Genomic DNA, 14,963 nt, shown 5'->3' on the forward strand with positions numbered 1-14,963 from the left:
TTGTAACAATTTATCCTCTCGTGGAAGTATGACCCAATCACTTAGCAAAACTAGGGTGGGGGGGGGGGGTGTTAAACAATCACGTGGGGGTTTGAAATAACAACAATAGGATTCTGAATTATACAGGAGTCACAATCCTACCTCACAAGCTTAGGATGCCACGATCGCAAGATGTTAACTACCTCACCTGGTATACAGGAGATAGTGGGTTCGATCCTGACCCTGACGCCTGTATATTTAGAGTTTGCATGTCTCTCTCTACGTGGTCACGTAGATTTTTCTCCGGGTCCTGCAGTTCTTCCTTCCACGTTTAGAAACATGCGTTTAAAGTATTTGGCTGCTATACATTTCCACATGACAAGCCACTTTATTGAGCTATCTATTGTAGCCACGTCACTTCTGACAAAGCGCTACATAGCTCAGTGGGCCTTTCTTGATAAAATAAAATTAAAAAGTATAGTTAAAAAAGATAAAAAAAAAATTAGCTAGATTTACCTCACACTGGCAATGTGCATGACGAGGTGGTGTGGTCAGTATCTCGTCCGGGGCCACCTTTGTCGCCCCAACATTGATATTAAAACACTGTACCAGGTATGCACTTTAGGCCGAGTAGGCCTAGAGCCACTGGTGTTCGCTGCGGCCGCGATATTGAGCTCAGGTCTGTTGAATATATACAACAGGTCGCTGATATCATCACAGTCGCATAACCATGCAACAGACACAAAATCACTTTGGTAATTCTGGAGAGAACATAGCAAAGCTTCGGTTTGTACCGACGTTTTGTGACCGTGCCTCTTTATTTCTGTGCAGTGAAGTAGAGGAGTAATTGAGAAATAAAAGATAAAACCGACTTTCTGGTCAGATAACTTGAATTAACAAATCGTCGCGTTCATCATCATCTCTGCAGGGTCGATCAATTGAGTACCACTTTGTGGGAAGTCAAAAGTGGATCTTATATAGACAATACTTGCTCCTGTCATATGAATGTGGAATTTCCACCAATGGTTCAGCATCGCTAATGGAGATGTGCACCACCCCACACCTTGTGTTGAGAGCGAAACTCTTTGACTTGACTTTGTGTGTCCACATTTGAGTTGGGGTTGTGGAGGTTGTGGTTGAGGGGACCGGGGGAGGTGCGGGGGGGGGGGCAGGGGGGGCAGGGGGGGGGGGGTGGAAAGGTCAGGAGGTCATTAGGCCGATCTCCACGCCCGGAAGCTGAACCCAAGGTTGATGCAGTAGCAGCAAGTGACCACGAAGGCAATAACCTGTGTGCACACACATCCACACACACACACAGACAAATATTGCATGCGTAGCAATGCCAAATGAGTGTCTAGAAACATCCCAGTGGGCAGGTGGTGGCAGGGGGAGTCCCAAAATGTCAAGCTTTCAATGCATTTTCGAGGTTTGGATCTGCCACCCAACCACGCAGACAGCTGGGGCTAATTCACGCTGATGCTGATACCAACCTCGATGCCATGACATTGACAGTGATGATGATGTGCAGGATGTCGCTACTACTGCCACCACTGGCGCAGTCGTACTGGGCCCTCTGAGCCACGTTGCTCAGCGATTGCGTAAAAATAACATCAATGGGCATCACCACAGTCGCTCCACCACCTCGTGCCATAGCCGGGCCACCTTCGTGGAGCTCCACCACACCAAGACGAGCGGCACGAGCGGCACGAGCAGTGCGAGGAGCTCACCGCGGCCGCGATGTAGATCCCCTGCTGATCCCCCAGCTCGCGGGCGATGCGGCTCGACTGCATCGCCTCGACCACGGCGGCCGCGAAGTAGAAGCACACGGCACACGCGTTGAAGAGCAAGCCCTGCGACGGCACGGGGGGGGGGGGGGGGGAGGCCAGGACGCGGCGGGACAGCAGCAGAAGGGAGCGGAGACAACGTTAGGAGCGCACAGACATCATCCTGTGTGTGCGGTGCGTGTGTGTGCACAGGGAGCGGTAGTGTAGAGGTTAGCGTGCTGCAATACGAACCCGGTAACCAGAGTTTGATTCCCGCTCATGGCCAACGTCGGTAACGATTATCTGAACTGGACACGGGCCCCACCTCGGTCGACTCAATTGAGTGCTCACGAACAGTACTTGCCCCAACATTATGTTAAAGCTATACGGGGAATCTTTGTCTTTGTTTTTTGTGCATGTGTGTGCATGGAGAGCAAAGCCAAAGCTAAAGATGCCCCATATAGCCTTTGAACAGACGGTTGATGCGAGCGCTGTTTGTGAGCAGCACCTATGAAGGTCGGCACGGCACACGAAGGGGTGGGTGGCCAGCACCACGCCCGGCCGTCTTTGTCTCGGAGTGATGGCGCAGTGGTTAGCGCACCGCGCTACAAACTCGACGCCCCAACTTCAATTCCTAGTCCTGGGCCTCCCCTAGGTCGCCTCAGCCTTAAATGAATACCTCGTGTGGTGTATAAACAGGTACGAACTGCCTTCGAATGCTCGTTAGAAGCAGGAAGTCACTGCGGCTGCTGAGAGACACCCGGCCCCATCACACACCCCTGGGGCCAGACAAACCGAGGCACAGCGAGTGAAACAAACTCCGTGGTGGTCGTGAAGGAGGAGCGCAAGAAAATGAGCGAGGCTCCAAAAATGAGGGCTCAGGAAATTGCTCCACGGCCTGAAAGTGACTCGCGCATTTGTAATGAATCCAAATTTAAACCCCTCTCCCTGAAAATTCCTCTAATCAGTCAAATTACTTCGCTAAATTATACACCAGCAGTCATCTGAGTAAATATATGCCTAAAGATTTGTGGATGCACAATCAGGGATGTGTTTTTTGTGTGCTGTGTGTGCATTTTTGTACGTGTGTTTGTGTGTCTGTGGCGTTGTGTGCACGCGTGTGTGTGTGTGTGCGTGTAGGGAGCGGTCGTGTCGCGATTAGCACGCTGTGCTATGAACCCGGGGGCTCGAGTTCGATTCCCGCTCACGGCCAACATCAGTGACGATTATCTGAACCGGCCTTGGGCCTCCCCTAGATCGACTCAGCTTCAAATGAGTATCTGGTGCAGAGTGTAAATATCGCCACAAGGAAGACAAAGGCGGCTGGGCATGGTGCTGGCCACCCACCCCCTCCCTCGTGTGTAGTGTCGGCCTTCATAGATGCTCGCTAACAGCACTTGCCCCAACAGTCCGTTAAGGCTTCATGGGGGATCTTTGTCTTTGTTGCGTGCAAATGTGTGCGTGATTGCATACGTTGGTGTGTGCACGTGTGTATGTATGCATGGATGTGCAAGCGTGCGTCCGTGCGTGCACATGTGCAATAACAACTGCTAATTCACAGCCGCGTCAATATGCCGCTGGATGAATGGCTGCCCATGCCGCGTTGGTCACGGCGGTTGTTTGACTATACTTCACCACAATGCGGGGGCGGGGGGGGGGGGTTCGCGTGTACGTTCACGCAGGTGCAACATCGTTAGTGGGCTGATTCGAAGCGGTAGGCACGGAGGCCTAATTTCAGCTTTCCAGTTGGATAAACCGGAAAATATTTCTGCAAGCCAGCACACGACATCCAGTATATGCATTGGGGAAATCTCCAAATGAAATGTGCCTTACAAATGTAAATTAGTGTAATCTTTAGTATTATCCAGCCAGTGGGGAGGTGTTAACTACCTCACCTAATATGCAGGAGGTCATGGGTTTGATTCCGATGTCTGTATCTTTTGAGTTTGCATGTCCCACTGGGATTTTTGCACACAGCCTTGATATACGGTGCTTTTTCTGGAAGACTTTGCTGTTTTTTCCTGGAGTTTTTTGTTGCGCCTAGTCACATTAAGATGTTTTCTTGTTCATGTTTTTGTTTGTTGCGGTTGCACCCGATTCAAGAGCCGCATGGCTCACAGGGCTATACCAAATAAATTAACTGAACTAAACTCTCTCCCTGGGTCCTCTGGTTTTTCCTCCCATATTTAGAATCAAAATGCATTTAGACTATTTGGCTGCTATAAATGTCCACGTGATAAGCCACTTTGTTAAGCCATCATTTGTGGCCAAGTCGCTTCTCAAAAAGAGCACAGTGGGCATTACGTGGGAAAATAAAATGTAAAAAAAATCTTTAGGTTAGTTGATTATGATTACTCTTATACCACCATGTCCGGACACGCGGGGGGCACGGGTTTTTCCCCAGCGCGTGCCGGGGGACGTGGTCTCGGCGCGTGCGTCCAGCGAGCTCACCAGCAGCAGCCAGCGCTTCTGCACCATGTGGCGGTAGAGCTCCGCGATGTAGATGATGAACATGAAGATGGTGAGGATCCAGAAGGTGATGGCGACGCACACCACAAAGCCCAGCGGCGGCTCGCGCTTGTAAGGGGTCGCGGCCACCAGGGCCCACACCACCAGCCCCAGAACCTGCACAACAGCATCAGCATTTAGCATCATCATCAGCAGCAGCAGTAGTAGTAGCATCATCAGCAGCGTTGTTATCATTGCCGCCATTGTCATGATCATAATCATCATCATTGCAATCACGCTTGTTTACCCAGGAGAGCCGCAATGAGTCTCATGACTATTTTGCCAGGTGTTTGAAGTACAGAGAATAACGGCGGTTGTGGTTTCAGTGCTGTTATGGAACACCGATTAAGGCCGGGATGGCAAACGAGGGGGGTGGGTGGCTAGCGCCATTACCGACCACCTTTGTCTCCTCACTGCTGATATTTACACACTGCACCAGGTACTGTACTATTTTAAGGTTGAGTCAACCTAGGGGAGGCTCCGCACCGGTTCAGATATTTGACACTGGTATTGGCCACGACTGGGAATGAAACTCGGATCGCCAGGTTCGTAGTATAGTGCCGTAATCATAGCGCCACCACTAACGACAAACGCACATACATACAGAACATATAATAAGCCAAGAATCTGTGTGTGTCCCGCGCGTGACGTCACTCCACGTGGATGAATCGTCGCAATTCGATTCAACAATTTATCCTATTTTTTTGGTTTTAACCATTGCGGAGAATGCCGATGCTTCTAGCTGCTGCCGTGGCCGAGTGAACCGATGGCATACACCATGAACACATCGAAAGGGACAATGAGCAAGATATGTGATGATGAACGTTTGGCTTAAAAGTCGATATTCATCAATGAATGGGCGAGTCATTCCACCTTTGTACAGACGAATGGAGGGGGGGATCTAAATCTTTGGCTTGGTGCATTTTCCCTTAATAAAGCAACCAGGAAGAGATTGCGTGCTGCAGGGACATTTGGCAAGTGCTGTCACTAAGAAATGAAGCTTAACTTGTTTTCTGCTCTACTTTGCAGTGCAAAGACCCCCCGTGTAGCCTTTAAGACTGTTTGGGCAAGAGCTGTTAGCGAGCACCTACGAAGGCCGGCATGGCACACGAGGAGGGGGGGAGGGGGCCAGAACCACCCCCAGGCTGCCTTTGTCTCCTCAGTGATGTTTGCAAGCCACGCCAGGTACTCATTCAAGGCTGAGTCGACCTAGGAGAGGCACAGTGCTGGTTTAGCTATCACTTGCTTCTGATGTTAGCCGTGGCCCGGGAGTCTAACTCAGGTTTCTTGTTTTAATAGTACGGTGTACTAACCACTATGCCACCTCTCCCCATGCGGAAACTTTTGCCCAAAGAGCCAAAGTAAGCCGTACGAAGTCGGCAAGTCACAATGCATCCATTTATCTACCAGCATCGATTCAAGGACTCTTTTGAGGAGGATGTTTTTCACCAATCTTTGAATTGTTTAATGACGTGGGAGACAAGCGGAAGATCCGGAGAAAGCCCACGCGCGCTCACGGTATGCATGCATAGAATTGGGCACGTGGAAAACAATTATTCATGTTTTATGCTAATCAATTCAAACTGGATGCTAATATTTAGGCTAACGCTGTATAGACAAGGCGGGGGAAATGAGAAACAATGCAAACTAGGCGGGTTTAAAAAGGAGGCTAAATATTAAGTGAAATCATGATCCATTCTTGGGGTTGGTGACACTAGGATGCTTTAGGTTCAGTGAAAATGCTTATGACTCATGGAGCCAAACTCGGATATAGCAGTAAGAATTCGTAACAGTGAGGTGGCCAGGTGTCTCAGAGGTTAGAAGAGCGCTGAACTAGTGCCGCTGAGAATCCTGGGTTGAAATATGGGTTTCAGATACCCATGATTATACTGAGTTCAAGTGATTCCATGAACTTAGTCCAGTTACCAATGACGGCACCATTTAACAAAAACATATTTTAATAGTTTGTATTAATTTGGCTCAATTCCAGCTCTGACATACTATGAACAATATGTGCAGAGAATGTGAAAGGTGCGCCTTTAATGTAGATGCTAATGCACATGACCTCAGTGGTAATTTAGTGGCATCTACTGTTGGGGCCATTCTCTCAACGCAGGAGGCAGAGATCCGAATGGGAATATCTTCATCTTATGACATTGACACCAATAGCACATCATCGATCATCATCACCATTAAATGGAAAATGAAAGACAAACTACAGTCGTACGGATGTGGCCGTGCAACCCAAACTAATTACCGTATCGTACACCACTGCAGTCTGCGCTCATTTAACGGAGGAGGAAGAGCCAAGCTACACGAAACTCAAATTGCCATTTAGCTCATTAACATATTGCCATATTCAAGAAGAATGATCATTATAATCATAATCAGCTTTGATCCGTGAACTGCTGGATGAAGCCCACCCCAAGCTCTCACTTTCTCTCACAGTGCTGCAATGTAAAAATCCACCTGACACACGAGACGATTTCTTCGTTCCATCTCCGCAGGGGAGATCCTCGCAATCGCATTCCGTACCGTGGCTGCCACTCCATTTTTTTTTCGAATAAAAAAAAACACTTCAATATTTCAAGAGCCGCAATGCACCGTGTGGTGAATATGAGATGATGGGATCTGAATAAATAATGCGTCACGAAGCGATCCTCAAAGGGCCGTACGTGGCTCCAGAGCCGGAGGCTGCCGACCCTTGGGATAGACCACTGGCCAACGTCCATTTAACACAAAGTTAACTTTCTTTTCTGAACACTGAAAATTATTTCCCTAACTTGCCTTCATATCCACGTGTGTGTAATGGTACAACTGCAATACAATTGTGGGGGGCGGTAAAAAAAAACGAAAAATAGGCTTTATTGGATATTGACAAAGAGTACATATTAACCACCATCATCATCATATAACCACCATCATCATCATCAACCATAATCAATCCACTGCTGGATGAAAGCCTCCCAAAGGCGTTGCCATCTCTCGTGACCACACGATATAATTAATTTATTTCAATTGTGCCAAATGTTTCGTGGACAATTAAAAGGCATTTATTTGGATGACTGCATCAGCTTCTACTGACGCAGTCATCCAAACTCTTACAAACCGAGGAACTGAATAAACAAAAATTTTGGAAACAAACGAATAAGTCGTTTTGTGTGTAGTTCCTCGGTGGATTATTGCAATGCGGAATTGTGAGAGGTGGTGCGAGCTTGGAAGGGTCTTCATCCAGCAGCGGATTGACCATGGCTCTTGACGAATACAACATTGTCTCACTCTCTACGCGAGCCATCTCCTTTCTCAAAGGCGTTGGCGATCGTGGTCTCCCTTCCAAAGAGCTCTGTACATGAGATTCACTCAATTACTTGGCATCGGAATGTTCAAATTGCTCATGCAACTAATTCATTGTCTACCCCAGCTTCTTGTACCTATGATTTTCCCCAGTCAAAACACATTTGAATCCAATCTCTATTTTTCTCATTACGTATTTAAGAACTCGAACTATTCATTTTATGTTAATAATCTTGGGTCCGTCCATTAAAGTTTCAAAAAACACAAATTTCTGTTGCTTTTGTAGTTTGTTGTGTCCAGCTTTCAGAGACCCAGAGACTCACGTAGAGATCCATATACTGTTGTACTTATATAGAGACTCATAAACGAATAGCTTTCATATCCACATAAAGCAGACCTGCATGCACCACTGCAGCAGGATTCTAATTATCGTTGTCATTCATAATTTCTTACTTTTCAATATTTCAAATTTTATTAAATACAGTACAGTATTTTGTTTACAGTGTTATATTGAAATGTACAATATTTCTTATTTACGAGTTTATGAATGCTTCCACTTTTTTGTTTAACCGTAACACATTTCAAAACACTGACCGTATGTGCATTTAAATATAGTACAGTGCATTACAGGTAGTCCTCGAGTTATGATGGTCCGACTTACGATATTTCGATCTTACGATGGCGATAGCGATACGACAAAATTGCCATCAACCACCTAACATCGTTCAAGTATGCAGACGACGGACAGAATCTTGGTAAGTACAGTACAATGATACGTTACGATATGTTCAATGCATGTATGATACGTAGCTTTAGCGATTTCATTATAAGGTTACCACGATACGATACGTTCAATGCATGTTAAAAGTTTTTATAGCAGATAGGATTGTTTCCTGAAAAAACTTTCTATTAAATTGCAGTTCATATAGGTAGGCGAAGAATTTACCTTGTTTTATTACTTTACATTTTACTGTGCAATACAGTATTGTAATTAATAAATACATACAGTATATAGTTTATACAGTACGGTACTGTAAATAGCTGTTTTGCTAAATTATCACCATTCTTTAAGACTCCTGGGTAGGCGAGGCCATCTTCGACTTACGACATTTTCGACATACGATGGGGTCGTCGTAACGCATCTCCATCGTAAGTAGAGGACTACCTGTATTGTGTTCTGACTTACGAACCCGCTCGACTTACGAACGGGTGACAGAAACGAATTACGTCTGCAAGTCGAGGACTCTCGCATATCTATTTCTCTGTTCATCTCTGTCACTCACTAGCCATCTACTGCCATATAAATATACAGAAATAAATCGAGAAAGATCATTTATTAAAACAAAAAACTACAGCCACAACTTCGATGGCGCGAATAAACGTACAGTATTTATTATAAATTCGGAACCGCCGCTAACCGATGGAGCTGTGGATGCGCTCGACAAAAAAATGAATGCAATGAATAGTTGAAAAAAGGACTTCAATATAAACAGGGGGCTGTAGCTCACTTGCAAGGTGGCTAGGCAACCCGCGCTGTTGTTTCCAGGGGGTCGGGTTTCTCGTCAATTCATTCCAGCCGGGGGCTTTAACCGTCCGCGCTGGAACCGGATACGATGAATCGCTCGACAGAATGAATGAAACAATTATGTCAACGTGTAGAATTAATGCACGAACAGAATTAGTGATAAATTATGTTCACGTTGAGGGGCAGAATTAATCCCCGAACATAATGAATTATAAATTATGCTAATATTGAAGTCAGCCAATGGTGATCGATGAACAGACAAAAATGCTACCAATGGCTTTTTTCAAGTCTCAGACCTTGTTCGGGCAAAGCCACCCCCAATGCCTCCATATATGGGTCTGATAATTAACACTGTCATTCATTCTGTCCCCTGCTGCTGCTGTGAGTCGTTAGAATGTCGACGTTTGAGCGCAGGTGGGAGCCAGTGTGAGGTGAGAGCCAGGTGAGGTGAGAGCCAGTGTGAGGTGGGAGCCAGTGTGAGGTGGGAGCCAGTGTGAGGTGGGAGCCAGGTGAGGTGTGAGCCAGTGTGAGGTGGGAGCCAGGTGAGGTGGGAGCCAGTGTGAGGTGGGAGCCAGGTGAGGTGTGAGCCAGGTGAGGTGTGAGCCAGGTGAGGTGGGAGCCAGTGTGAGGTGGGAGCCAGGTGAGGTGGGAGCCAGTGTTAGGTGGGAGCCAGGTGAGGTGGGAGCCAGGTGAGGTGGGAGCCAGGTGAGGTGGGAGCCAGGTGAGGTGGGAGCCAGGTGAGGTGGGAGCCAGTGTGAGGTGTGAGCCAGGTGAGGTGTGAGCCAGGTGAGGTGGGAGCCAGGTGAAGTGCGAGCCAGGTGAGGTGCGAGCCAGTGTGAGGTGGGAGCCAGTGTGAGGTGGGAGCCAGGTGAGGTGTGAGCCAGGTGAGGTGGGAGCCAGGTGAGGTGGGAGCCAGTGTGAGGTGGGAGCCAGGTGAGGTGGGAGCCAGGTGAGGTGGGAGCCAGTGTTAGGTGTGAGCCAGGTGAGGTGTGAGCCAGGTGAGGTGGGAGCCAGGTGAGGTGGGAGCCAGGTGAGGTGGGAGCCAGTGTTAGGTGGGAGCCAGGTGAGGTGTGAGCCAGGTGAGGTGTGAGCCAGGTGAGGTGGGAGCCAGTGTGAGGTGGGAGCCAGGTGAGGTGGGAGCCAGTGTTAGGTGGGAGCCAGGTGAGGTGGGAGCCAGGTGAGGTGGGAGCCAGGTGAGGTGGGAGCCAGGTGAGGTGGGAGCCAGGTGAGGTGGGAGCCAGTGTGAGGTGTGAGCCAGGTGAGGTGTGAGCCAGGTGAGGTGGGAGCCAGGTGAAGTGCGAGCCAGGTGAGGTGCGAGCCAGTGTGAGGTGGGAGCCAGTGTGAGGTGGGAGCCAGGTGAGGTGTGAGCCAGGTGAGGTGGGAGCCAGGTGAGGTGGGAGCCAGTGTGAGGTGGGAGCCAGGTGAGGTGGGAGCCAGGTGAGGTGGGAGCCAGTGTTAGGTGTGAGCCAGGTGAGGTGTGAGCCAGGTGAGGTGGGAGCCAGGTGAGGTGGGAGCCAGGTGAGGTGGGAGCCAGTGTTAGGTGTGAGCCAGGTGAGGTGGGAGCCAGGTGAGGTGGGAGCCAGGTGAGGTGGGAGCCAGGTGAGGTGGGAGCCAGGTGAGGTGCGAGCCAGGTGAGGTGCGAGCCAGGTGAGGTGCGAGCCAGTGTGAGGTGGGAGCCAGGTGAGGTGTGATCCAGGTGAGGTGTGAGCCAGGTGAGGTGGGAGCCAGTGTGAGGTGGGAGCCAGGTGAGGTGTGAACCAGGTGAGGTGTGAGCCAGGTGAGGTGTGAGCCAGGTGAGGTGGGAACCAGGTGAGGTGTGAGCCAGGTGAGGTGTGAGCCAGGTGAGGTGCGAGCCAGGTGAGGTGCGAGCCAGGTGAGGTGCGAGCCAGGTGAGGTGTGAGCCAGGTGGGGCCTGGGCGTGACGCGTCATGCCTCGACGGGATGATGGACGATGGGCCGGAGTAATGACGGAATGCCAGCCGAGGAATGGAACGCGTCCCAGAGGACGCCCACCTCACGAGACGCACGGAACGATTCGTTCGGTCCGCGTGCACACAAGCACTAGGTGGATTGTTGGTTCAGAATCAGAATATTTATTAGTAGTGGAGGAATCCGATGAGCTCTGAAGCTCTTTCACACATGTCCAGTGGGGCAGTTACATCGCAGCACAGTGGAAAGGCTATCATCAACCCGTATTGACCAGCATGGTGAAGTATGGTCAAACAATTCCTATGACTGACACGGTCTGAGGAGGCGTTTACCCAGCTGAATATCTGCAGTTTGCGGTGCACCCCCCTCCTGTGTCAGAGAAAACGACGTCAGAATATTTTCCCTAAGGCTGCCCCAAATTTTTCATCTTCAAATTTCCAGTTGACCCAAAATGCCAATGCCATATTCCTCACCCGAACCCACAAACGGGGACAACATCACCCTGATGCTCACGCGATTGCTCCCACTGCCTCCCGATACAATTCCAGATCATTTCCAAGACCGCACTCACCGTATGCAAGACCCTGCGTGTACTCGCTACTGCCTGTCCATACCTCCAACCCCCTCTCATTCCACTTTACCCCCCCCCCCTCAACACACTCTCCAACCCCAGCAACCAAGGCATCTGTCGAAGGCCCCCAGTCGACCATCGCCCAGTCCCAGTTTGCTCCCTCTACTCTGGAACTCCCTTCTCACAGACATCCGTGCTGTCAACTCCCCGTACCCATTCACGTCCAGGCTCAAAGCGTTTCCTCGTTTCCTCTGCCCGATGACGAGCTGTACATAGTATGTATGCTGAACTTCTTTCGCAGCGTACGTAGCCAACCGTGCTAACAAACACCCGTTTTTGCACTGCTCTGTACTGACGTTTTCGAGATGTGGTTACATCCAATTTAACGTCTTGCCATGTGTCCGTTGCATTGGCAAATATCCTGAGATGTTTAAGTCTCAGAGCAGGAATAAACCAAATTAAACTTAGACTCTTTGGTTATTTCGGTAAAGTCACGTAGGTATAAAATAAAATAAATCACGACGTTTTGATCGCAACACAAGCGGTCGTCCACAGCAGTGGAACTGCTGAACCAGCGAGAGAGTTGTTACAACAACAAGGCTATATATGTGGTGATGGGCAAGCAAGCGGGGTCTGAGCTAGAAAGGAATTCCTCCCCCGGACGCAAGCACGTCAATTGTTTAATGTGAGCATGAGAGTGCAATCCAAAGGACATGTGAGAGATATAAGAGAGAGCCATAGAGAGAGACACAGAGTCGGAAATAACAGCTGACATAGGCAGGTAGGATGGAAACATCACATTCAGTTAAGACTTTACCTGGTTAGATTAAACTTAACTATATTTCATGCTTTTATTTACGTGCAGCCATTGGTGGCCAGGCTGAGACCCATCAACTCACTTCACTCGAGAACCCGAATTCGAACTCCAGGTTACAATAAAATCCAAGTGACAGAATGCAAGTGACGCAGCCAACCGTGCTAATCGTGGTAATCGCACCTCCGATGTGCTGCGGCACTTGCCGAGCGTTATTGTAAATCCGCGGAACCTCTCAGACTGGACATCTGTGAGTAATGAGCTTCACAGCTCATCGGATTCCTCCTCCAGTCTAAATTAAGATCCCGAGTCTAAATGCAACCGCATCTCCAGCCACTTCACAAGGAGGAAAAAAATAAACTGTCTCTGTACACGTGAACATTCATTGGGGTCTTACAGTCTCCACTTGTGCAAGGCCAGCAGAGTCTCAACCGCACAGAGTTCAAGAGGGAAGAGAATTCCAGGCAAAAGGAGCAGACGCTAAGAAGGTGCCAACCTCCTTCCATGGCACGAAGATTGATGACCGTGGGTGGCCTTTGTGGGAACGAGGAGGCCTTTGCTGCTGGAGCGGACAGAACGTGGCCAGAGACTACGAAACTAAACTTTTTATTTTACCAGGCAAGGCCCACTGAGCTATATAGTTCTTTTTTCAGAAGCGGCCTGGCCACAAATGATAGCTCAACGAAGTGGCTTTTCACGTGGAAATGTACATCAGCCAAATAGTCTAAACGCACTTTGAAAAATATGGAGGGAAACCCTGGAGGACCCAGAGAAAAATCCACGCGACCACGGGGAGAGAGCCGTGCAAGCTCCAAACACACAGCAGGCGTCAGGGTCAGGATCGAACGCACGAATCTCCTGCATACCAGGCGAGGGAGTTAACATCTCGCCACCGCGGAGTGGAGTGAAACGAGAGAGGGAGAGGTGAGAAGCAGGGACAAGACGAGTTTTAAACACAATCTCAGGCAGGGCTGGCTGGGTTCGTGGTCCGAGCGCGAAGCCACCTGGTACTTCCACAGCAGCGATGTTCACCGTTGAGGAGGGCCGTGACTTGCTCCGTGAAACCATTCAAGCTCTAAATAATTTGCAAATTAACGTGCGTCTCAGCATTTTCCAAAACTGTCGCGAAGGTAAAGGTGCAGCCCTGCAATTTCTTCCTCGCGCCGCTGCTGGCGGAAGAAGCCGTCACTGGAGGCCGCTCTAGAGATAGAGTCACCCTCTCGTGTGGGATATGGCCTCCTCTTCCACACTGGCCAGATGTCTTGGAAGAGGTGTAAGTACCCACCACTTACGTCTCCCACCAAACGTAACCTGCCAATCGACTGGTTGTGTTTGTACCCATTTATAACCTCCGATTAGCGCGGTTGGCTGTGTACGATGCGAAAGAAGTTCAACATACACACGTACATACCACTGGGAGTACAGAGGCAGGGGTACTGCATTTGAAACAACAACAACAACAACAAAAATGCTTACACCTTTGTTTAAACTGTCGCACGGGGCGATCGACTCGAATCGAACCCGGCGACCTGCTACTATCCATTACAACCAGAGCAGCATCCGCGACACTGCGCTGAGCTTTCAAAGGCCTGAACTCGACGTGCAGGCACATGGGTGTTTGTGAGCATGGTGAATGCACGTGGGCACCTACTATTTCTAAGAGCATGCAGACTGCAGGCACTGTCTTGAGAAAGCCTTCGTCCGTTTTCAGCCAGAACTTGGGTTGCTCGAGTCGACTCATGTTCGCGCACGTCCAAAGTGGCAGCAAGCCTCCAGCAACAAGAACAAGATCTTCCCAGAGCCTCTCTCAACTCCACAGTGGAAAACCACACACACACGCGCGCGCGCTTGCCTATGAGCTGTAACGTGTATAAGTAGACTGTGCTACACTCCTATCGGTTAACGTGAACGCGAAATTCAACTGTCACACACACACACAAAAGGGCTATTGCAGTTCCCAGAGCGAGCGAAGGCGTTGGAGTCTGCCTGTCTGTAACTGAGTGAGAGAGAGAAAGATGAAAAGCAAGCGAATGGTTGCACGTCAGTAAACAGGTCGGGTGGGTTTGTGGGCGTTGGCTGGCTATTCTGTGGGGGAGAATCGCGTTAGTGGACGGGGTGTGTTTGTGTGTCTGTGTCTGGGCCAGCCTGCGTGTTGTGAGAGATGCCTCGGGGGGACCCAGGTGGCAGCCGCCCTCCAATGACTGATTTCATGATTCGCAAGATCAAATAACTTTTGGTAAAGGCGCGTCCCTGAAATTGCTTGACCGTGCCATTGCTGGCGGAAAGGCCTCCACTGTTGAGCCAAATACGCCTCAGGCCTAACTCTCCCAAGCTGCGCAGACTATTTTAAACTATTAATATATTTATTTTTACCAGGTAAGGCCCATTGAGCTATACAGCGTATTTTCAGAAGCGACCTGGCCATAAATGATAGCTCAACGAAGTAGCTTATTACGTGGACATTTATAGCAGCCAAATACTCTTAAACGCGTGGTGATGTTGATTCTAAATGTGGAGGAGAAAAAAAAACTAATGGACCCGGAGAAAAATCCACGCGACCATGGGGAGAGAGACACACAA

At 49.3% G+C, this 14,963-nt stretch overlaps 1 protein-coding gene across 1 annotated transcript; it reads right to left on the reverse strand.

The window, feature by feature from the left end:
• Positions 1–1,146: 1,146 nt before the first annotated feature.
• LOC144732352 (CKLF-like MARVEL transmembrane domain-containing protein 8) lies at positions 1,147–14,456 on the reverse strand. The gene is made up of 4 exons (XM_078613831.1): positions 14,035–14,456; positions 4,194–4,367; positions 1,707–1,829; positions 1,147–1,265 (listed from the first exon to the last, which is right to left on the reverse strand). Exons 1-4 carry the CDS (start codon positions 14,122–14,124, stop codon positions 1,191–1,193), a joined length of 462 nt encoding a protein of 153 aa, XP_078469957.1. The 5' UTR covers positions 14,125–14,456; the 3' UTR covers positions 1,147–1,190.
• Between the last annotated feature and the right edge of the window lie 507 nt (positions 14,457–14,963).

The sequence above is a fragment of the Lampetra planeri genome, chromosome 42 (genome assembly GCF_965212315.1).
Source record: "Lampetra planeri chromosome 42, kcLamPlan1.2.h2, whole genome shotgun sequence".
NCBI lineage: Eukaryota > Metazoa > Chordata > Hyperoartia > Petromyzontiformes > Petromyzontidae > Lampetra > Lampetra planeri.